General features: G+C 46.6%; 1 protein-coding gene across 1 annotated transcript; it reads left to right on the plus strand.

The window, feature by feature from the left end:
* Nucleotides 1–18,208, plus strand: atp6ap1a (ATPase H+ transporting accessory protein 1a; the record flags this gene model as incomplete). Its single annotated transcript, XM_079226400.1, has 12 exons — nucleotides 1–65; nucleotides 560–703; nucleotides 1,841–1,967; nucleotides 2,597–2,671; nucleotides 3,028–3,218; nucleotides 3,839–3,879; nucleotides 4,221–4,306; nucleotides 4,724–4,894; nucleotides 12,408–12,565; nucleotides 15,172–15,222; nucleotides 16,383–16,620; nucleotides 17,281–18,208. 12 exons carry the CDS (start codon nucleotides 1–3, stop codon nucleotides 17,488–17,490), a joined length of 1,557 nt encoding a protein of 518 aa, XP_079082526.1. The 3' UTR covers nucleotides 17,491–18,208.
* Between the last annotated feature and the right edge of the window lie 7,484 nt (nucleotides 18,209–25,692).

A 25,692-nucleotide genomic window follows, 5' to 3' on the forward strand; every position in this document is an offset into this window, starting at 1 on the left:
ATGGCGCCAGCACACAGCATCTCTCTCTCCGTTGCTGACTCCAAAGCCTCCTGGAGAGACCCAGGGTGAGCAAGTAGTGTCTGGATGCGCAGGTCAGCTGGCAGCAGGGCCTGGAGGAAATGGTCCCTAGCTAGCTCGCTCTGGATGGACGGTGGCATGTGGGCTTAGGTGCGGTGAACAAGCCCCTCAATGTCATTAGCGAGCTCCCTCAGCGGCTCCTCTGGCCGTCGCTGTCTGCTGCATAGTTCAGAGCGGAGCAGGCTAGTGGCAGAGCATTGTCCAAATCGTCGCTTTAGAGCCCCAATTAGTGCATCATAATCACTCCTATCATCGGGACTCAGCAGCAACAGGCTTGATAAAGCGTCACCCGTGAGGCACATCGCTAACTGGAGAGCTTTTACTTCAGTGGACCATCTACTGGCATGGGCTAATAGTTCAAATTGTGCATGAAAAGCTTCCCAGTTGGATGTACCGTCATATCTGGGAGTCTTTATTGTGGACAGAATAGTTTCTCTGCGTGTCTCAGTGTGCTCAGTCATGTCCCTTTCTGCGGCCGTAGTCGTTCCTCTACGGCCGCCATTTCCTTCACCGGCGCGGCCCGTGTGGCCAAAGCCCGCCTCCGCAGCCATCCTCGCGGTCATTTCTTTTACCCGCTCTCGGTGCTCCGTCGTCTGCCAAGCCCCGGCTGCGCCGTCCCATTCTCGTTCGTCACTTTCTCCTTCCCGTTTAATCTTGAGATGGCTCCCCGACGTCATGTTTCTCACCGTTGACGAGCGTTAGCCACTTAGCTTCTTTGTTGCTAACTCGCGTAGCGATGTTGATGATAGCGAAAGTTTTACTTCTGACACCAAATGTAGCGACCCTTGGTCAGGAAAGCTATGAGACGTAGATGGTTTATAAGGTGTTTATTAAGAGAACATAGAACAGGCTACTGTTGGCCGTAGCCTACGCCAAAACAACAGCAGAACCCCGTGAAAGCCTCTCAACCAGCTTCAGTCTGCTCCGGGTCATAGACTCTGCTCCGAACGGCTCGTAACACAACACCACACCACACAACAACATCCTCGCTCTCCAATCACAGACACGCTTCACAGCTACCAGCTCATGAGACGTTCACTTACATCCTGAACATAACATTTATAACACAACATTTCCCTCAGTCCGTTACAATATTTATATACACATATACATGTATATATACATGTAAATATACGTGTATATATATATATATATATATATATATAATAATAATTAAAATAAATGTTGTGCAGTGTTTAGAAGTGTTTTTCCCCCCATGAATATGTAAATGTTCACATATTTAGGTATGAACTATAACTATTTGAGGTATTTGTACTTTACTGCAGTATTTACATTGTTTTCTGTTTTCTACTTCTACTTTTACTGTACTACATCTCAGAGGTATATGTTGTACTCTTTACTGTACTACATCTCAGAGGTATATGTAGTGCTTTACACTGTACTACATCTCAGAGGTACATGTTGTACTCTTTACTGTACTACATCTCAGAGGTATATGTAGTGCTTTACACTGTACTACATCTCAGAGGTAAACATTGTACTTTTTCCTCCACTGTAGTAGTATTAATGCTGCTGCACACGGTATTCTGAACGTGTAATGTTGTGTTTTTGTACATTACCATCGGACTCTGAACTCCTCCCCCTGTGCTGTGGCTCCTCCCCTGTGCCTTGTCTCCTCCCCCTGGGCCTTGTCTCCTCCCCCTGTAATATGCTCCTCCCCCTGTGCTGTGGCCCCTTTCCTGTGTGTTGGCCCCTCCCCCTGTGATGTGGCTCCTCCCCTGTACCATGGCTCCGCCCTCAGGCCCGCCCCCTCCCCTCAGGCTCCGCCTGCAGCCGGCCACATCATGGGCCAGCAGCAGCTCAGCTCCTACCTGCAGAAGGCTCTGAGCGGCGGGCCCAGAAACGTGGTGCTGTTCCTGCAGGACAAGGTACGCACAAGTACACGAGTACACAAGTTTAAATAGACCAGTCCAAACCTCTACATCACATCCCAGTAGGTTTTTGCATGTCTGTTCCTTGGGTTTGAACCCAGTATTTCCTCTAAGGGTCGGATCAGGCTGCACTAATATTCTTAGTATTATATGAACTGTAAAATAAGTTTCATGTTTCCGACTCGCGTGAACCAAACGCCTCAGGAACTCAAGAAGTCAAGGTTTATTGAAACAAAAGATGGATGAAAACATGTGATGACATCTCATAAACATTTCCCCTGGCTGCTCTACAAAAGGAGGCGGGGCTAAACTCATTAAATCTGATGAATCACTTCATTCAAATGGAGAATTATTATATGTATATGTTTTAGGGTGATGAGGTAATAAAATATTATGACAATTATTCAAAGCTCAATTAGAAAAGCTCAATAGAAGCCAAGGCGTTTGCTCCAGCCCTAAAAAGTGACTTCAAATGACTCTTTACTCACCTAAACTCAAAATAACGCAATGTCGTCTTGAAGTGCTTCCAGACTCTTTCTAACGTCGTTATAAACCTTCTCAAGTTCTATTTATTTCCAGTTTTCTAGTTTCTTTGAGTACATCGTCTCTCCTTGTCTCGTCCCCAGATGAGCATCGAGGACTTCACCATGTATGGAGGAGCGTTTGGAAACAAGCAGGACACGGCGTTCCCAAACCTGGAGGTGAACAGACCAGAGGTTCTACTAGAATGCTGTTTCAACACCTGCATTCTCTCTCCTGACCACCAGGGGGCGACTCCTCTGGTTGTATAGAAGCCTATGCTTCATGTGTTGAAGCTGCATTCTCTCTCCTGACCACCAGGGGGCGACTCCTCTGGTTGTATAGAAGCCTATGCTTCATGTGTTGAAGCTGCATTCTCTCTCCTGACCACCAGGGGGCGACTCCTCTGGTTGTATAGAAGCCTATGCTTCATGTGTTAAAGCTGCATTCTCTCTCCTGACCACCAGGGGGCGACTCCTCTGGTTGTATAGAAGTCGATGCTGCATGTTAAAGCTGCATTCTCTCTCCTGGCCACCAGGCGGCGCTGCGGTCCTCGTCTCCTCTGGTGCTCCCCTCGGTGTCCTGGCCGGCCTCCAGGTCCGTGGTGGTCCAGCTGCAGGACCAGGTGGAGTCCTCTCCTCTGTACCTGGACCCGGAGACGCTCAGCCAGCTGCGCCTCAACGCCTCCTCGCCCGCCCTGCTGGTGTTCCGCCTGCCGTACGGCGTGGGGTATGCCGCTTCCACTTCTTCAGTGTTTCAGTTTCATACGGCGTGGGGTATGCCGCTTCCACTTCTTCAGTGTTTCAGTTTCATACGGCGTGGGGTATGCCGCTTCCACTTCTTCAGTGTTTCAGTTTCATACGGCGTGGGGTATGCCGCTTCCACTTCTTCAGTGTTTCAGTTTCATACGGCGTGGGGTATGCCGCTTCCACTTCTTCAGTGTTTCAGTTGCACAGTGGGTAGAATATTATTGAACACGATCATTACGTTCACTGAGAGATATCTAGAGAGGAGCATCTGCATTATGACCCAACAATGCTCACTCAAACTGACACGCTCTCACCTTTTATTACATTTCATGCTTTTTTTCATTTATTTGATTTCAGAGTTTGTAAAACGTCTTTGAAAAGCGCGATATAGATCAGATATGAGATATAAGATATAATATTTGAGACAGAGCAGTTTCTGGGTCAAAAGCCGTAAAACACGTGACCGATAACTCGCTGTGCCTGAGATCCGCCTATAGGGGGCGCCTGTCCAACACGTTGTAACTATGACATCATCGCTCTTTAATATCATCTCTCTTTAATATCATCTCTCTTTAATATCATCTCTCTTTATTCCTGCAGAGCGGATCTGATGTCTGCCAAAGAGATTCTCAGTGGAAACGGTGAGAAGATCAAACGTTTTAATGTCCATTATGTTTCTCCACTCATTGACTCAGTTTTCTTCTTTTTAATCTCTCATATTCATCTTTTTTACTGAGAGATTCTTAATTTACAGAGCAACTGCAATACTTAAGATGCATGAACATTTCCATTTGTTTAAATGGATTTAAAGAGAAATACACATGAATGTGAATGTTATGCATAATAATGATGCATCATGATAAATATACACACAAGGACACGTGATAATGAGACATAACATGAGTAATAATTCATCAACCTATGTAAAATGAATGAATGAATACAGGTCTGTACTGTTTAATATGAAGTGATTGGTCCTCAGACGAGGTCATCGGCCAGGTGCTGAGCACCTTGAGGACGCAGGCCGTCCCGTACACCGCCGTCTACACGGCGCTGCAGCCCTCCAGGGTGAGTCTGCAGGTTCTCCTCTGGCCCACGGTCCTCGAACACATCGTGTGTGACGAAGGCTTCAGCCGGGAAAAGCAGCTCTAGAGACATGTTCTCTACTTCCTGTCTTCATCACTGTTCTGCTCTAGAGATGTGTTCTCTACTTCCTGTCTTCATCACTGTTCTGCTCTAGAGATGTGTTCTCTACTTCCTGTCTTCATCACTGTTCTGCTCTAGAGATGTGTTCTCTACTTCCTGTCTTCATCACTGTTCTGCTCTAGAGATGTTTTCTCTACTTCCTGTCTTCATCACTGTTCTGCTCTAGAGATGTGTTCTCTACTTCCTGTCTTCATCACTGTTCTGCTCTAGAGATGTGTTCTCTACTTCCTGTCTTCATGGCTCACTGCAGTTTAACTTCCACCCTCTGTTTCTCCGCAGGAGGCGGGGTCTCTTTCCGTGGAGGCGGGGTCTCTCTCCATGGAGGCGGGGCTCGGCGGAGGACGCTCTCTGCTGCAGGCCAGAGGGGGATATCGGGAGAGAGAGAGAGAGAGAGAGCGGCAGCGCAGGATCAAGGAGAAGGCCGGCGTCTACGCACCTGTGGAGTTCAAGGTGCAGCCTCACCTGCAGGGTGTCATCTCACCTCTCTGAGCGGTGACTCCTGCAGGGTGTCATCTCACCTCTCGTTAGAACCCAGCGGCAGGCCGTGCATGTTCTACCTGGGCCTTCAGTGCTGTCTGATATTGTTTTCATAAATACGCGCATGACGGGATGAGCGTCATTAACGGACAATGCATGTAGTCCACATGAACAAGAACCAGTCACATTTAGTTATAACAAAACAATCCAACAAAACTGCGGCACTAAAACACTGCACACTCAAGAGCACGAGCCATGATCAGAAGGAACGATATTAACCACCGTAAAATAACCCGAGGAGGCGCGATGGAACACAGGCTGACGGCGAGGGAACCCTGCCTCCCCCTCCTCTACTAGCTATCTGCGCAGGCGCTAGCCTCTCAGGCGCCAGCCTCTCTGGTGCGACGTTCCCATGCGTTTTAGGGCTGAAGATGTCCGCTCGACAGTGGCAGTCGATATTAGGATGGTCACCGCCAAACAGGTGAATAACCCTCCGTGAGAAAGGCGTTGTCAGTAAATCCACCAGCTAGTCCATTTCTCCTCCTTCAGCCATTGAGTGTTAAAACACTACACCAAGCTAAACACTAAACATGTCATCACTTCTCTTATGTTTCAGCCTGAACTCTTCTTGCTGCTACTGAGTCATGCTAGCAGCTAGCTAGCTTTCTGTTGACTAAAGTCACGCTGGCCCACTGACCAATCACAGCGCATGTTATTGCTGACGCCACCTCACAGGCGCTGCACGCCAAAGAATACGTCCAGCGTGTCAAACTAAAGATCTGATTGGTTGAAGTCTATGACATCACAATAACGTCTCCATGTACTTTAATCTGTAAAGACCAGCTAGAAGCGCTCTGCTTCCATAGAGACACAGAGGTGAAATCTGATTGGATAAGAGCTCTCCTTAAAACCAGCTGACTAGAAGCAGCGCTGCAGGCTGAAGCAGAGCAACAGAGGAAGACAGGAGCTGTGACATGAGAACATCATTATAATACATGTAGTGTGTTTGTGAAAAACAATTAAATTATAAAATAGCTATAACTTTGTGATTGTGTTTAGGCAGCAGAGAAGACTTACAGGCCCTGAGGCCACCACTGGTTGAACCTATTGGGAGAAAAATTAACACATTGTTGATTTTGATCTTGTGATGTGATTATTTACCAGTGAGGTGAAAGCGCAGCTTTAACCTGTCTCTCTCTCTCTCTCTCTCTCTCTCTGTGTCTCTCTCTCTCTCTCTCTTTTTCTCTGGTGCATGCTGGGAGTGAGTGTGTGTGAGTGAGTCACTGAGTGAGCAGTTCTTTCGATTTATCTATTTTTCCCCTTAGATATATATATTAATTTAATGTGGTTTATTGGGTGGTTTTCACCTTAGTTTCGTTGTGTTTTTGGGTAGTTTGGGCTGTTCTTTGGGTGTTTCTGTTCTCCTGCCGGCGTCTCGCCGGTCGGCGTCTCCAGACGCCATGGTGAATGGAGACACTTTGTCCCACCTCACGAGGAAGCACGGCATTAAGATCGCCGTGGACCACTCGTGCAGCGTGGAGGACATCGGGCTGGCTGTGGGGGAGAAGGTCGGACACAGCAGCATTAAGTCGGCCGCGCGCATGAACGGTGCCGTGGTCATCTTTCTGGACCAGGTGGAGAAGGTGAACCGTCTCGTGGAGGCAGGCCTCACGGTGAACGATTTGTTTGTACAGGTGTTGCCGTTAACGCAACCGGCAACTAGGATCGTACTGTCCAATGTCCCTCCGTTCATCACCGACGAGTTCCTCAGCAGAGAGCTCTCCAGACACGGGAAGGTGGTGTCCCCGATGAAGAAGATCTTGTCTGGGTGTAGGTCTCAGTTGCTGAAGCACGTAGTGTCTCACCGCAGGCACGTGTATATGATCCTTAACAACCGGCATGAGGAGCTCAACCTCCGCTTCCACGTTAAGGTAGATGATTACGAATACGTGATTTTTGCAACATCGTCGGCGATGAAATGTTTCGGTTGCGGTGAGGAGGGACACACCGTGAGAGCCTGTCCGGGGCGCGGGGACCCGGCTCCGCCTGGCCCGGGTGGGGCGGGCGGCGCTGCGGCCGGTGGGTCTCCTGCTGGGGACGCTGGCGCGGCGGCGGGCCGCCCAGACGCCGCGGCCGCGTCTCCGGCTGGGGACGCGCGCGCGGTGTCTGGGGCGCGCGGCGTCTGGGGCGCGCGGCGTCTGGGGCGCCCGTCGCGGCGGCTGCTTCTGTGGCTGGGGACGCGGTGTCTGTGCGGCCTGTTCCGGCGCCGCGGCGCGGCGTTGCTGTTGTGTCTGACTTGCACAGGGTGAGTATGGGTGGTGGTGGTGTCCAGAGCAGCACTGGGGAGGCTTTGGTTGAAGTGGGAAATGGTGGAGATGGAAGGGAAGAAAACGGGTGTAAACGGTGCTAGCGAGAAGCCCGTAGAGGATGCAGAGCAGGTTGATGGAGTGGTGGAGTCAGGAGAGGAAAGGGTAAGCGGGTTGTGGTGGGCTGAGCAGGTGGAAGAAGAAGAGATGGAGGAGGAGGAAGCAGGGGCGCTAAAAGCGGCCCACAAGAGGAAGAAGAATGGCCAAAGCGTAGGCAGCGAGGCTAAGGCCAGCAAGGTTGGGGAGGACGAGCAGACGGGTCGGGAGCAGAGGCCGTCTGAGCACAGTGGCAGCGATGCAGAGGGGTCGGACTGCAGTGAAGCTCCGGCTGTCAGTTTAAGCAGCAGCCAGCAGCAACGATTGTACACTGCTGAAAAAATACAAAAGTTCCTACAAAGAACGAAAGGCAAGAAGGGAGTGAAGGTTGCAGATGCTTTTCCTGATTTAGGTTTATTCTACGCTTCAGCCAAACACCACATGAGCCGGAGGGAGGAGTCCGGCCTTACTGACCAGGAGGGGTTCAGATTAAAGAAACTTGTGCCTAAAGTTAAGAGAGCAATGAACAAAGAGAATGGCGAAAGCTCCAATGTGTGTTTTAATTAATTTATTGGTTTTTATTTTTGTTTTAAATCTCTTACTCACAATGAATACTTTTAGAGTGGGGAGTTTGAACGTGAATGGAGCCAGAGATGTAAAGAAGAGAACATCTATCTATGAATTTAGCAGGATGAAACGTATAGATGTTCTCTTCTTACAGGAAACACACAGCGACAGCACCAACGAGGCCGACTGGGGGAGAGAGTGGGAAGGGGAAGTCCTCCTAAGTCACAACACAAACCTCAGTGCAGGAGTGGGCTTCCTCTTCTCCAGGTCTTTTACCCCGGTTTCACTGGAGGTCAAACACATCATCGAGGGGAGGTTGTTTTTAATTAAAGCACGGTTCGACCTTTTTACGGCGGTTTTTATCAATGTGTATGCTCCAGCAACCGGTGCAGAGAGGAAGCTGTTTTTACAAAAAATTAGTGATGTTTTAAATAGCTGCGCCTCGGAGGATTTTTTATTCTTGGGTGGGGGTTTTAACTGTACAGAAAATGATTTAAAAGACCGTAACCACACAGAGCCACATCCAGCTTCCCAGCAGGTTCTGAGGCAGCTAGTCCATTCTCATGGCCTGGTGGATGTGTGGAGAAGGATGCACGCTGACTGCCGACAGTATACATGGTCCCACTTTAGGGAGGGTAGGATCTCCTCAGCCAGGTTAGACCGTATTTATGTTTTTAAGCACCACTTTAGTATCTTTAAAACATGCAGTATTGTCCCTGTCGGTTTTACTGATCATTCTTTGCTTTTATGTAATGTTTTTATTGGAAATAGTGTACCTAGAAGCGCATATTGGCATAATTAATTAATTAATTCAGTTTTAACCTTTGACAAGTTTTTTAGAGAGGTCCTTATTTATTTCTGGGATGTTTTTAGGCTGAGGAAGAGGGATTTTAGTAGTCTTAGGCAGTGGTGGGACCATGGTAAGATTGAAATTAGGCCCCTTTGCCAACAGCACACTTTCAATGTCACCCGAGACATCACCAGGTCTATGAAGGACCTGGAGACTGATATAGTGGAACTAGAGAACTTAAGCGAGTCCACAGGAGATCAAGGACATATTAAAGTCCTCAAGGGAAAAAGAATGGCTCTGGCCAACCTGTTAGATGTAAAAGTCCAGGGTGCACTGGTCAGGTCCCGATTCCAGACCATCACGGAGATGGACACTCCCTCTAGCTTCTTTTTCGGCCTGGAGAAGAAGAGTGGGCAGGGGCGGGTGATCCACTCACTGTTGGCAGACGCAGGGCAGCCAGTCGTGGAACCAAGCCAGATCAGAAAGAGAGCTGTGGGCTTCTACTCCTCCCTGTATACGAGTGAGTACAGGGAGGAAGAAGCGTTGATGGAGGAGTTTTGTGGGGAGCTACCTCAGGTCTCTGAGGGGACCAACAAGGAACTCGATGAGCCCATAAGCCTGCAGGAGCTGAAGGCCGCCTTGCAGGGGATGCAGGGACGCCGTGCTCCTGGCATTGATGGCCTCTCTGCCGAATTTTACAAGGCTTTCTGGGACATCTTCTCAAGTGATATGCTTGATGTTTTTAATGAGAGTCTGGCCTCTGGTTCCATGCCGATGTCCTGCCGGAGAGCTGTGATTACACTGCTGCCAAAAAAGGGGAACCTGCAGGACATCGGAAACTGGCGCCCTGTGTCTCTACTGTGTGTGGATTACAAGCTTCTGTCCAAAGTCTTTGCCTCCAGGCTGAGGGGAGCTATGGAGCAGGTCCTCCATCAGGACCAGACCTACTGTGTGCCCGGCAGGTCCATGGTAGACAATGTCTACCTCATTCGGGACGTTTTGGAGGTCTCCAGCTCTTTGGGTATTGACACTGGTCTGATTTCTCTAGATCAGGAAAAGGCTTTTGACCGCGTTGAACACAGCTTCCTCTGGAAAGTTATGGGGAAGTTTGGGTTCAGCGCTGGTTTCATAGCTAAGATCAAAGTGTTGTACAGTGAGGTTGAGAGTGTGCTGAAAATAAACGGCAATCTGTGTGCTCCTTTTAGAGTGTATAGAGGGGTCCGGCAGGGTTGTGCTCTGTCCGGGATGCTCTATGCGCTCTCCCTGGAGCCCCTCCTCATCAAGATACGCTCTAGCCTGCAAGGGCTGTTTTTACCTGGTTTTAGTAGGAGCATGATTTTATCGGCCTATGCTGACGATATTGTTGTTTTTATTAAGGACCAGCGGGATGCAGACCTTTTAATTAACATTGTGGCGAGTTTTAGCAGGACATCGGCAGCGAGGGTGAACTGGAGGAAAAGTGAAGCCCTCGCTGTCGGTGAATGGCGTGACGGCCTCCCAGTTCTTCCCCAGAACCTAGTGTGGCGAAAAGATGGGTTCAAGTACCTGGGGATACATCTCGGACAGGAGAGCATAGTCCAGAAGAACTGGGAGGGCGTCACAGAGAAGATTGAGGGAAAGCTTTCCAAGTGGAAGTGGCTGCTCCCTCAGATGTCTTTTAAAGGTAGAGTACTGGTTTTAAACAATCTCATAGCATCCCAGCTGTGGCACCGCTTAACCTGCCTAGACCCTCCCTCAGGCTTTCGAGCCCACATACAAAGGAGGATGGTGGATTTCTTTTGGGAGGGTCTACACTGGGTGCCACAGGGGGTGCTGTTTTTAGCCAGAGAGGAGGGGGGACAGGGCCTTGTCCACCTGGCCAGCCGAACGGCCACTTTTAGACTCCAATTTATACAGAAGTATCTCACAAGTCCGGAAGGTTTAGTGTGGAGAGATGTGGCTAGTTGCATTCTCAGGCGTACAAATAGCCTGGGACTGGATACTGCTCTGTTTTTAATCGATTCTAGTGTTTTAAAGTTAAGTGGGCTGCCTCCGTTTTATCAGGGTGTTTTTAAGTGTTGGGCCCTTTTTACTCATAAAAGGTGCCCACAGTCTAACTCTCTGTACTGGTTGCTGAGAGAGCCATTGATCTACAGAGCCAAACTGGACATTAGTTGCAGTACCACCCCTGGCCTGACGGGAGTGCTGCTGAAGTCACGAGCCTTGTGCCTGCAGCAGCTGGTGGATGCAGTGGGGCCGACGCTGAGCGATGCCCCGGCCCTGGGCTCTCTGCTGGGTCTGCACTCTGTCCGGGTGGCGAGGAGGCTCCTGGAGCTGTGGAGACAGAGGCTGACCTGGAAGGAGAGGAGCCTCCTCAGAAACTACAGCCAAAGAGAAGTCGAGCCGGACCCTGCAGACCCTTTCCCTGAGATCTCCCTGAGCCCGGGGCTAGGGGAGCTCACCGGCCCCCTGCTTGCTACGACACGCCCAGAAGATTTGACTCTGCACAGAGCAGACAAGAAGACTCTGTATTTTAACTGTGTGAAAGGATTAAACAGGTCTGGGCTGTGCAACCGGCGCCCCACTGTGTGGTCAGACAGACTGGGACAAAATGGACCTGGCCCACAGTGGAAGATTTTATACAAACCTCCCCTGAAGAAACGGACTGCCGACCTCCAGTGGAGGATTTTACACGGTGCTGTCGCTTCAAATGCTTTTATCTCTGTTATTAACCCTTCTGTTTTGAGCCAGTGCCCCTTCTGCGATCTCCGGGAGACTATCTACCATGTTTTTACTGAGTGCAAGAGACTTGCGAGTTTCTTCACTCTTTTAACATTGGTTTTTAGTCTTTTTAATGTGGTTTTTACTGAAAAGGTTTTCATCATGGGAGCTGCCTACAAGAAAATAGAAAAAGAAAAGTGGCAGCTCCTGAATTATCTTTCAGGAGAAGCAAAAATGTCTATTTATTTAAGCAGAAAAGCCAGAGTGGAAAGCAGAGAGGGGCAGGAGGCCAGGGCAATCTGGCTGTGTAACATCAGGGCCAGACTCGGGCTAGAGTTCCGGTTTTATAGACACATTGGAGACTTGGACGCTTTTAAACAACGTTGGTGTTTTAATGATATTGTTTGCTCTGTTGTTGACAAGGAATTTGTGGTTGCACAAGTTTTTACCGGGTAAATTATGTGTGTGGGTTTTAACAAAACAACCTGTGATTTTAAAACGTTAGCACTTTATTTGTAAAAGTTGAAAAGAGGATGAATATGTAAAATAAAGTGTTTTTGAAAAATCTCAAATCTCTCTGTCTCTCTCTCTCTGTCTCTCTCTCTGTCTCTCTCTCTGTCTCTTTCTCTGTCTCTCTGTCTCTCTCTCTGTCTCTCTCTGTCTCTCTCTCTGTCTCTTTCTCTGTCTCTCTGTCTCTCTCTCTGTCTCTCTCTGTCTCTCTGTCTCTCTGTCTCTCTCTGTCTCTGTCTCTCTCTCTCTCTCTCTCTCTCTCTCTCTGTCTCTCTGTCTCTCTCTCTCCCTCTGTCTCTCTCTCTGTCTCTCTCTCTGTCTCTCTCTCTGTCTCTCTCTCTCTGTCTCTCTGTCTTTCTCTCTCTGTCTCTCTCTCTGTCTCTCTCTCTGTCTCTCTCTCTCTGTCTCTCTGTCTCTCTCTCTGTCTCTCTCTGTCTCTCTGTCTCTCTCTCTGTCTCTCTCTCTCTCTCTGTCTCTCTCTCTCTCTCTGTCTCTCTCTCTCTCTGTCTCCCCCCAGGAAGGAGAGAACACCTGCATCCTCCTCTGGGCTAAAGGTCTGTCGGTGAGCATCCTCCGGAGCGGTCGCTGGGAGGAGCACGACCTGACCCCGTCCACCTTCGGGGAGGCCGTCAGCCCGAAGCTCCACGGCTCGAGCTGCGACCAGACCAAAGCCAAGTGGGTCTCCTATTTATATATGATATATATAATAAATATATAATTATATATTCAGAACAGTACAGGTGAGCTGCTGGTGTCCTGTTGCTCACCTGCTGGCTCTTGTTGTCCAGTGACGTCAGCGTATAAAACATGGAGTCACTCAACGACACAGAAGAAGCAGCAGATGGGACCAGCAGCTCCTGTGTACTGGGAGCTAAAAGCACTGGTTTAGTGTACTGGGAGCTAAAAGCACTGGTTTAGTGTACTGGGAGCTAAAAGCACTGGTTCAGTGTACTGGGAGCTAAAAGCACTGGTTTAGTGGATGGAGTCTGGTGTGTGTCTGCAGAGCAAACCATTAAGGCTACTAGAACTATAGAAATTCCCCTGTTTTCCCTGTGAAAGGGTTTTTACTATCTTTATTGGGGAGTTGTTCCTGATCCGATGTGAGGTCCCGGGACAGGATGTTATGTTACAGACTGTAAAGCCCTCCGAGGCAAACTGGGCTATATAAAATAAACTGAATTGAACTATAGAACACTAGAACTACTAGAACAATAGAACTACTAGAACAATAGAACTACCAGAACTATAGAACTATAGAACTACTAGAACTACAGAACAATAGAACTCTAGAACTACTAGAACAATAGAACTACTAGAACAATAGAACTACTAGAACAATAGAACTACTAGAACACTATAACTACTAGAACAATAGAACTACTAGAACAATAGAACACTAGAACTACTAGAACTCTAGAACACTAGAACTCTAGAACAATAGAACTACTAGAACTACTAGAACAATAGAACACTAGAACTAATAGAACACTAGAACTACTAGAACAATAGAACACTAGAACTACTAGAACAATATAACTACTAGAACTACTAGAACACTAGAACTACTAGAACAATAGAACTACTAGAACAATAGAACACTAGAACTACTAGAACAATAGAACACTAGAACTACTAGAACAATAGAACACTAGAATTATAGAACTACTAGAACAATAGAACAATATAACTACTAGAACAATAGAACTACTAGAACTATAAAACTACTAGAACTACTAGCACTACAGAACAATAGAACTCTAGAACACTAGAACTATCGAACTACTAGAACTATAGAACTACTAGAACAATAGAACACTAGAACTACTAGAACAATAGAACTACTAGAACAGTAGAACTACTAGAACAATAGAACTACTAGAACTCTAGAACTACAGAACAATAGAACTCTAGAACTACTAGAACTACTAGAACAATAGAACTACTAGAACAATATAACTACTAGTACTATAGAACTACTAGAACAATAGAACTACTAGAACAATAGAACACTAGAACTAATAGAACACTAGAACTACTAGAACTACTAGAACAATAGAACACTAACTACTAGAACTAATAGAACTACTAGAACAATAGAACACTAGAACTAATAGAACTACTAGAACAATAGAACACTATAACTACTAGAACAATAGAACTACTAGAACTACTAGAACAATAGAACTACTAGAACAATAGAACACTAGAACTACTAGAACTATAGAACTACTAGAACAATAGAACTACTAGAACAATAGAACACTAGAACTAATAGAACACTAGAACTACTAGAACTACTAGAACACTATAACTACTAGAACAATATAACTACTAGAACAATATAACTACTAGAACTACTAGAACTACTAGAACAATAGAACTACTGGAACAATATAACTACTAGAACAATAGAACACTGGAACTACTAGAACTACTAGCACTACAGAACAATAGAACTCTAGAACACTAGAACTATCGAACTACTAGAACTATAGAACTACTAGAACAATAGAACACTAGAACTACTAGAACAATAGAACACTATAACTACTAGAACAATAGAACACTAGAACAATAGAACTACTACTAGAACAATAGAACACTAGAACTACTAGAACTATATAACTTCTAGAACAATAGAACTACTAGAACTATAGAACTACTAGAACTACAGAACAATGGAACTCTAGAACTATAGAACTACTAGAACTCTAGAACACTAGAACTATAGAACAATATAACTACTAGAACAATATAACTACTAGAACTATAGAACTACTAGAACAATAGAACTACTAGAACTCTAGAACAATAGAACTACTAGAACTCTAGAACAATAGAACTACTAGAACTCTAGAACAATAGAACTACTAGAACTCTAGAACAATAGAACTACTAGAACTACTAGAACAATAGAACACTAACTACTAGAACTAATAGAACTACTAGAACAATAGAACACTAGAACTAATAGAACTACTAGAACAATAGAACACTATAACTACTAGAACAATAGAACTACTAGAACTACTAGAACAATAGAACTACTAGAACTCTAGAACAATAGAACTACTAGACCTCTAGAACACTAGAACTCTAGAACTACTAGAACTCTAGAACTACTAGAACTCTAGAATGATAGAACTCTAGAACTATAGAACAATATAACTAATAGAACTATAGAACTAGTCTCATCAGAATGTTACTTTTGTCTTTTATATCAAATGTTTTCATTTTTTAGAATAAATCGTTCTCTTAATTACATTTCTTGCTCTTTGCAGGTTGGTTCTGAACTATGAGAACGTGCTGGGACACAACGTCTTCAAGCTGATGTGAGTGTTCAACACACACACAGACACACACATGGGCCAATATAACATCCACTAATACTGTGTACCTGTGTGTACCCCTGTGTGTACCTGTGCCCCTTTGTGTGTACCCCTTTGTGTACCCTGTGTGTACCTGTACCCCTTTGCGTGTGTACCTGTGTGTACCCCTGTGTGTACCTGTACCCCTTTGCGTGTGTACCTGTACCCCTTTGCGTGTGTACCTGCACCCCTTTGTGTGTGTACCTGTGTGTACCCCTGTGTGTACCTGTACCCCTTTGTGTGTGTACCCCTGTGTGTACCTGTACCCCTTTGTGTGTGTGTACCCCTGTGTGTACCCCTGTGTGTACCTGTACCCCTTTGTGTGTGTGTACCCCTGTGTGTACCTGTACCCCTTTGTGTGTGTGTACCCGTGTACCCGTACCCCTTTGTGTGTGTACTCCTGTGTACCCGTACCCCTTTGTGTGTGTACCCCTGTGTACCCGTACCCCTTTGTGTGTGTGTACCCCTGTGTACCCCTTTGTGTGTGTGTGTACCCCTGTGTACCCGTACCCCTTTGTGTGTGTGTACTCCTGTGTACCCCTTTGTGTGTGTGTACCCGTACCCCTTTGTGTGTGTGTACCCCTGTGTACCCGTACCCCTTTGTGTGTGTACCCCTGTGTACCCGTACCCCTTTGTGTGTGTGTACCCCTGTGTACCCGTACCCCTTTGTGTGTGTACTCCTGTGTACCCCTTTGTGTGTGTGTACCCCTATGTACCCGTACCCCTTTGTGTGTGTGTACCCCTGTGTACCCGTACCCCTTTGTGTGTGTGTACTCCTGTGTACCCCTTTGTGTGTGTACCCCTGTGTACCCGTACCCCTTTGTGTGTGTGTGTACTCCTGTGTACCCCTTTGTGTGTGTGTACCCCTGTGTACCCGTACCCCTTTGTGTGTGTGTACCCGTACCCCTTTGTGTGTGTGTACTCCTGTGTACCCCTTTGTGTGTGTGTACCCCTGTGTACCCCTGTGTACCCGTACCCCTTTGTGTGTGTGTACCCCTGTGTACCCGTACCCCTTTGTGTGTGTGTACCCCTGTGTACCCGTACCCCTTTGTGTGTGTGTACCCCTGTGTACCCGTACCCCTTTGTGTGTGTGTACTCCTGTGTACCCGTATGTGTGCCTGCAGCTTCTCCATGAGTCAGCGTCACTACCGGGTCTCGGCCCGCCGCTGGTTCTCTCTGGACGTGGTGGAGCTGGAGTACGACGGCACGCGAGCCAAGTTCAATGGCAGCCGCAGCATCTACGCGCCGGCCGAGTACTCGTACCGCTGCTCGTCCGTCAGCAGCGTGCGCTGGCCGCAGCTCGTCCCGCGCACCGCCACCGACCCGGCCAACCAGTGGAGGGTCTCGTTTGAAGATTTCCAGGTATGTCCTCCTCATTTTTTGAGACGAGTTAAAGTATTTTGAATCGACTCTTTAGAGCTGAGGAACTTAGCTTTAGCGGTTCTCAAACCTTTTCTGTCACTCCATCCGTGCTTTTTCAAATAATAGAATAAGAGAATAAAGAAAATGTAAATTCCTTTCAAGTAAACCAGATCGCTCCATCAGACAAAAACTATTAACACGTGCAATCACTTTGTTAGAATAATGCAAATAAAGTTCTATCTGTTCCAAAAATAACAAATATTTGGCAAACAAATTATCTGTTGTTGCTCAAATAACCTTTTACACTGAATATATTAAAGATAATAACAATAACGTTCAACCTGAGAAAAAACAGAAGTAGTGAGATGTGTGAGCGTCAGGTTGTATCAGTATCAGTGGAGCAGTGAGCTGCTTTCCTCTACACATCTTTATAAACAGCGTTGTTGATTTGACACAGCTCTCAATTAATGCTCAATGTTGAGCTGAGATCTGTTTCCTGTTTGAGAGACGACAGCAGAAAAGATCTCACGGAGGCTTTTAGCAAAACGGCAAGAATCGGCATAAAGACTAGAAACGTGTCTTTAGTGGACCTTTTCCACAGCAGGAAAAGCACAGGGGTAGTGGATGATGTGAAAGCGCTGCTTCCTGTAACCCCTACAGATCCAGGGCTTCAACGTGACCGGCGGTGACTTCTCGTACGCCAGCGACTGCGCCGGCTTCTTCTCCCCCGGCATCTGGATGGGCCTGCTGACCAGCCTGCTGCTGGTGCTGGTGCTCACCTACGGGCTGCACATGATCATGCAGCTGCGCACCATGGACCGCTTCGACGACCCCAAGGGGCCGGCCATCTCCGTTCCCCAGACGGAGTGACGGCCCCAGTGCTGCACTCCCACTCTTCCCACTGCGCTCCCAGTTCATCCGTGGTTGGGCATCATGCAGACTAGTTAGTGGTGTTTGTCATCGGTTTATGTTTAATAATGTGAGTGTTGAAGCCCCAGTTTGTGCCCCAGTGTGACGCCTCTGTTATCCAGGAGGTGGGTTTCGTTAGGTTTAGGTTAGGGTTTAGGGTTAGAGCCCCTAAAGGTTCTGAAGATTCCTCCAGACTCCTCATGCAAATATATATATATTAATGTGTATATATATTTATATACATTTTAATTCAGACGGCAGAGGTTGTTTACACGTTGGGGTCTCTTCGTGACCCTTGAGGGAACAAACTGGAGCTTTCAGGAGGATGAAGGTTCTCCTGAAAGTTTTACAAATTGTACAAACGGGAACAAAAGTAAATTGTGAAAAATAATTATAAAATGTTATTTATTGGTGGAACTAACTTGTGTGTCTGTGTTTTCCATTTGTGTCCGTGAGTAGACGACAGATGCATTATTATTATTATTATTATTATTATTGTCATCATCATATTCTCCATCAGGGAGTGCAGACCTGCTGTTGGTGGAGCTGTAAACATTATTTATTACTTTATTACTGATGTGCACTGAGTTCTGCTCAATGTGAAGTTATCAATCTGTTTGTTAATTTATTTTGATGATTTGTGGTGAATGTCGTGCTGCTGCTGTGACCCAATAAAACACCCGTGGAAAAATAAAGGTTTCTTTTCTTAATGAATGAATAGTAAATAATAAGTAAAGGGTTCTACTTTCTACTCCAGGATGTCCACGGGGTTGTACAGTATTAAAGTTAATGGATCATAAGGCTTAAAAGAGCTTTTACACGGTCGTAAAGTTCATCATGAGCATCGTGAGGTTTGAGGTCTGAGTTCATTTAGTGAATCTAATGCACGAGGAGGAAGAACCTGGCTCTTTGTTTCCTAGTAGAGCAAATGTATACTGTGTGTGTGTATATATATATATATATATATATATATATATATATATATATATATATATATATATATATATATATATATATATATATATATATATATATATATATAATGTATGTAAGAGTCATAGTAGACTTAATAAGATGTTTTAGTGATTTATAAAAAATGTGTTGAAATGCTCCTTAAGTTACGCTACTGACTAGTCATAGCCAACATCCCTCATGAGGTTTATCAGTTTTTTGAGCGTTGTGCCAAGTTGAGCACCGAATGAATCTTCTAACTTTATTTTTGTTGAGTAAACCTTTTGAAATAGAGTTTCTTTCTCTGAAGACTCTTCACGCATCAAGCTCACTGCTAACACACAGACTGTAACAGTAGTGGTATAGCTCACTGCTAACACACAGACTGTAACAGTAGTGGTTTAGCTCACTGCTAACACACAGACTGTAACATTAGTGGTTTAGCTCACTGCTAACACAGACTGTAGCCGCAGGAGCCGCTCCATGTAGCCGCAGTAGAACAGGAGCCGCTCCATGTAGCCGCAGTAGAACAGGAGCCGCTCCATGTAGCCGCAGTAGAACAGGAGCCGTTTCATCACAGTACTCATTAGAGGTCACAGCTGTTCTTCCTCAGAAGAGCAGCTGTGACCTTGAAATGTTGTCTGGGAAACGTTAACAACTCCTAATGAAGTCTGACCGGGGACGTGGAGGAGACTGCTCCGTCTCCTGCAGACAGCCTGAAGGGCATAGTGATGGTGATAATAATAATAATAATAATAATTATAATAATTTAGAACTGTAATAACTGTATTCATGTTGCACATTAACAACAAAGTGCTTCAATAGAAAAACAGAAAGATCAAGAGTGAACAAAAGAAAAAACAACGATAAATGAAATATGAAAACAATCGATTCCATACAATACATATAATAAAATGAGATGAATAAAGAATGAATTAAATGAATGAATGAATTAAAATGAATGAATTAGAATGAATTAATTCGAATTAATTAAAATGAAATAAATAAAACTCATTATTTTATTTTATTTGCTTCATGCAAAGTTGTAATGGGTTTGACGCTCTACATCACACAGTGTGTGTGTGTGTGTGTGTGTGTGTGTGTGTGTGTGTGTGTGTGTGTGTGTGTGTGCAGTAGTACACGGTGTGTGATGCTGGTAGAGGTGAGTCTGTCCGGGGGAGGAGAGGATGATGTAACCCAGCGTGCAGCGAGGAGGCGGCCCAAAGTCATCCCATAATATCCTCCTGAACTTAGAAGCTTTACTGAACGTCCACATCAGAGCTGCACCGGCTGAGCCCACCAGCAGGGGGCAGCACAGGGCAGTGACAGAACGTGTCCTGCTTTCCACCGGTTACATGACCCGGTGGACCTCTGTGTGTGTGTGTGTGTATATATATATATATATATATATATATATACACTCACCTAAAGGATTATTAGGAACACCATACTAATACTGTGTTTGACCCCCTTTCGCCTTCAGAACTGCCTTAATTCTACGTGGCATTGATTCAACAAGGTGCTGAAAGCATTCTTTAGAAATGTTGGCCCATATTGATAGGATAGCATCTTGCAGTTGATGGAGATTTGTGGGATGCACATCCAGGACACGAAGCTCCCGTTCCACCACATCCCAAAGATGCTCTATTGGGTTGAGATCTGGTGACTGTGGGGCCATTTTAGTACAGTGAACTCATTGTCATGTTCAAGAAACCAATTAGAAATGATTGGAGCTCTGTGACATGGTGCATTATCCTGCTGGAAGTAGCCATCAGAGGATGGGTACATGGTGGCCATAAAGGGATGGACATGGTCAGAAACAATGCTCAGGTAGGCCGTGGCATTTAAACGATGCCCAATTGGCACTAAGGGGCCTAACGTGTGCCAAGAAAACATCCCCCACACCATTACACCACCACCAGCCTGCACAGTGGTAACAAGGCATGATGGATCCATGTTCTCATTCTGTTTACGCCAAATTCTGACTCTACCATCTGAATGTCTCAACAGAAATCAAGACTCATCAGACCAGGCAACATTTTTCCAGTCTTCAACTGTCCAATTGTGGTGAGCTCTTGCAAATTGTAGCCTCTTGTTCCTATTGGTAGTGGAGATGAGTGGTACCCGGTGGGGTCTTCTGCTGTTGGAGCCCGTCCGCCTCAAGGTTGTGCGTGTTGTGGCTTCACAAATGCTTTGCTGCATACCTCGGTTGTAACGAGTGGTTATTTCAGTCCAAGTTGCTCTTCTATCAGCTTGAATCAGTCGGCCCATTCTCCTCTGACCTCTAGCATCAACAAGGCATTTTCGCCCACAGGACTGCTGCATACTGGATGTTTTTCCCTTTTCACACCATTCTTTGTAAACCCTAGAAATGGTTGTGCGTGAAAATCCCAGTAACTGAGCAGATTGTGAAATACTCAGACCGGCCCGTCTGGCACCAACAACCATGCCACGCTCAAAATTGTGTATATATGTGTACATATATGTATGTATAAAAGAGTCAGCTAAATGAAATGTAATGTAACATACATATACATATATATAGAGAGAGTCGTCCCTTGAGGGAACACTAGAGCTCTGTGTTCTTACCAGCATTAGAGAAACTATGACAGCAAGAAAGAGGAAAGATTGCAGATCCGACCGTATAGATCAAGTCCCTCTCATCTCGGCACGACCAAATCCATTCCCTCAAAGCTGCTGCTCCAACAACGTAGAGCACAAGACGTCCTGCTGTGATGGAAGGTCATGAAGCTGCGTGTGGAGTCTTTGTGAGGCTCTCGACCCACCACACATCCACCGACAGCTCTCGACCCACCACACATCCACCGACAGCTCTCGACCCACCACACATCCACCGACAGCTCTCGACCCACCACACATCCACCGACAGCTCTCGACCCACCACACATCCACCGACAGCTCTCGACCCACCACACATCCACCGACAGCTCTCGACCCACCACACATCCACCGACAGCTCTCGACCCACCACACATCCACCGACAGCTCTCGACCCACCACACATCCACCGACAGCTCTCGACCCACCACACATCTACAATGGACAACATGCTCAGGGTGGAACACGCCTATTACACGGCAATGGCCAACATGCAGGCTTTCAGGGACAGATGGACTGCGGGGAGCATTTTAATGGCCGCTGGTGGAGAACTAGCGATTGATTGTTCTTGTTCGGTGGCAAATTTTTTGTTTGTTTTGTTTGTTTTGTTTTTCAAGTGATGGTTTAGTGTTTTCTGTTTTCACTGCAATAATGGAATAAAGGAATTTTAAAAACCAAAACCTTCCTGTTTCCTCTCTCCTCTCTCCTCTCTCCTCTCTCCTCTCTCTCCTCTCTTCTCCTCTCTCCTCTCTCCTCTCTCCTCTCTCCTCTTTTACCTCTCTCCTCTCTCCTCTCTCCTCTCTCCTCTCTTACCTCTCTCCCATCTCTCTTCTCTCCTCTCTCCCATCTCTCTCCTCTCTCCTCTCTCCTCTCTCCTCTCCTCTCTCTCCTCTCTCCTCTCTCGTCTCTCTCGTCTCTCTCCTCTCCTCTCTCTCCTCTCTCTCCTCTCTCTCCTCTCTCCTCTCCTCTCTCTCCTCTCTCTCCTCTCTCGTCTCTCTCCTCTCTCCTCTCTCCTCTCTCCTCTCTCCTCTCCTCTCTCTCCTCTCTCCTCTCTCCTCTCTCCTCTCTCCTCTCCTCTCTCCTCTCTCTCCTCTCTCCTCTCTCTCCTCTCTCCTCTCTCCTCTCCTCTCTCGTCTCTCTCCTCTCTCTCCTCTCTCTCCTCTCTCCTCTCTCCTCTCTCTCCTCTCTCTCCTCTCTCCTCTCTTACCTCTCTCCCATCTCTCTTCTCTCCTCTCTCCCATCTCTCCTCTCTCCTCTCTCTCCTCTCTCCTCTCTCCTCTCTCTCCTCTCTCCTCTCTTACCTCTCTCCCATCTCTCTTCTCTCCTCTCTCCCATCTCTCCTCTCTCCTCTCTCCTCTCTCCTCTCTCCTCAGGCTCATCTCTCATTGTTGTCAAGATACGACTCCCTTTACAAAAGGATAACCTGCGTCTCCTTTTCATTCCTGCGTGAATGCTGTCTGTTTTCTTTGATCCTTTCAGAAAGCTTTTGCAGCAGCTCTCATGCGGCGGCCGTGAGCCTGAAGACGTTTGATCTGCTGCTTCTCAGAGAAAAAAAAAATACATATATATATATACGTATATATATATATATATGCGTGTATATATATACCTATGTATATATATATATATAAGCAGATATATAATATTTTGCCAGATTTGAAGCAATTATTTAGCTTTGAATCTCTAGTTTCAAGTCTTCTTCAATACATGTTCATTTATCTGTTTACCCCTCTACCTCTACCTCTACCTCTACCTCTACCTCTCTACCTCTACCTCTACCTCTCTACCTCTACCTCTACCTCTACCTCTCTACCTCTACCTCTACCTCTACCTCTCTACCTCTACCTCTCTACCTCTACCTCTCTACCTCTACCTCTACCTCTCTACCTCTACCTCTCTACCTCTACCTCTACCTCTCTACCTCTACCTCTCTACCTCTACCTCTACCTCTACCTCTCTACCTCTACCTCTCTACCTCTCTACCTCTCTACCTCTACCTCTCTACCTCTACCTCTCTACCTCTACCTCTCTACCTCTCTACCTCTCTACCTCTACCTCTCTACCTCTACCTCTACCTCTCTACCTCTACCTCTCTACCTCTACCTCTACCTCTCTACCTCTCTACCTCTCTACCTCTACCTCTCTACCTCTACCTCTCTACCTCTCTACCTCTCTACCTCTCTACCTCTCTACCTCTACCTCTCTACCTCTACCTCTACCTCTCTACCTCTACCTCTCTACCTCTACCTCTACCTCTCTACCTCTACCTCTCTACCTCTACCTCTACCTCTACCTCTCTACCTCTACCTCTCTACCTCTCTACCTCTACCTCTCTACCTCTACCTCTCTACCTCTACCTCTCTACCTCTACCTCTACCTCTACCTCTACCTCTCTACCTCTACCTCTCTACCTCTCTACCTCTACCTCTACCTCTACCTCTCTACCTCTACCTCTCTACCTCTCTACCTCTACCTCTCTACCTCTACCTCTCTACCTCTACCTCTACCTCTCTACCTCTACCTCTCTACCTCTACCTCTCTACCTCTACCTCTCTACCTCTACCTCTACCTCTACCTCTCTACCTCTACCTCTCTACCTCTCTACCTCTACCTCTACCTCTACCTCTCTACCTCTACCTCTCTACCTCTCTACCTCTACCTCTCTACCTCTACCTCTCTACCTCTACCTCTCTACCTCTCTACCTCTACCTCTCTACCTCTACCTCTCTACCTCTACCTCTCTACCTCTCTACCTCTACCTCTCTACCTCTACCTCTCTACCTCTACCTCTCTACCTCTCTACCTCTCTACCTCTACCTCTCTACCTCTACCTCTCTACCTCTACCTCTCTACCTCTACCTCTACCTCTCTACCTCTATCTCTCTACCTCTACCTCTCTACCTCTACCTCTCTACCTCTACCTCTACCTCTCTACCTCTATCTCTCTACCTCTACCTCTCTACCTCTATCTCTCTACCTCTATCTCTCTACCTCTATCTCTACCTCTCTACCTCTCTACCTCTACCTCTACCTCTACCTCTCTACCTCTCTACCTCTACCTCTCTACCTCAACCTCTCTACCTCTCTACCTCAACCTCTCTACCTCTACCTCTCTACCTCTACCTCTCTACCTCTCTACCTCTACCTCTCTACCTCTACCTCTACCTCTCTACCTCTATCTCTCTACCTCTACCTCTCTACCTCTACCTCTCTACCTCTACCTCTCTACCTCTCTACCTCTACCTCTCTACCTCTACCTCTACCTCTCTACCTCTATCTCTCTACCTCTACCTCTCTACCTCTACCTCTCTACCTCTACCTCTCTACCTCTCTACCTCTACCTCTCTACCTCTACCTCTACCTCTCTACCTCTATCTCTCTACCTCTACCTCTCTACCTCTACCTCTCTACCTCTACCTCTCTACCTCTACCCCTCTACCTCTCTACCTCTACCCCTCTACCTCTACCTCTCTACCTCTACCTCTACCTCTCTACCTCTACCTCTCTACCTCTACCTCTCTACCTCTACCTCTACCTCTCTACCTCTATCTCTCTACCTCTACCTCTCTACCTCTACCTCTCTACCTCTATCTCTCTACCTCTACCTCTCTACCTCTACCTCTCTACCTCTACCTCTCTACCTCTACCCCTCTACCTCTACCTCTCTACCGCTACCTCTCTACCTCTACCTCTCTACCTCTACCTCTCTACCTCTACCTCTACCTCTCTACCTCAACCTCTCTACCTCTCTACCTCAACCTCTCTACCTCTACCTCTCTACCTCTACCTCTCTACCTCTACCTCTCTACCTCTCTACCTCTACCTCTACCTCTCTACCTCTATCTCTCTACCTCTACCTCTCTACCTCTACCTCTCTACCTCTACCTCTCTACCTCTCTACCTCTACCTCTCTACCTCTACCTCTACCTCTCTACCTCTATCTCTCTACCTCTACCTCTCTACCTCTATCTCTCTACCTCTATCTCTCTACCTCTACCTCTACCTCTCTACCTCTACCTCTCTACCTCTACCTCTCTACCTCTACCTCTACCTCTCTACCTCTACCTCTCTACCTCTACTTCTCTACCTCTACCTCTCTACCTCTACCTCTCTACCTCTACTTCTACCTCTCTACCTATACCTCTCTACCTCTCTACCTCTACCTCTCTACCTCTACCTCTCTATCTCTATCTCTCTACCTCTACCTCTCTACCTCTATCTCTCTACCTCTACATCTCTACCTCTACCTCTCTACCTCTATCTCTCTACCTCTATCTCTCTACCTCTACCTCTACCTCTCTACCTCTACCTCTACCTCTCTACCTCTACCTCTCTACCTCTACCGCTCTACCTCTACCTCTACCTCTCTACCTCAACCTCTCTACCTCTACCTCTCTACCTCTACCTCTCTACCTCTCTACCTCTACCTCTCTACCTCTCTACCTCTACCTCTCTACCTCTACCTCTCTACCTCTATCTCTCTACTTCTATCTCTCTACCTCTACCTCTCTACCTCTACCCCTCTACCTCTCTACCTCTACCTCTCTACCTCTATCTCTCTACCTCTATCTCTCTACCTCTACCTCTCTACCT

Source organism: Taurulus bubalis (assembly GCF_910589615.1).
Source record: "Taurulus bubalis genome assembly, chromosome: 11".
In the NCBI taxonomy this organism is placed as follows: Eukaryota; Metazoa; Chordata; class Actinopteri; order Perciformes; family Cottidae; genus Taurulus; species Taurulus bubalis.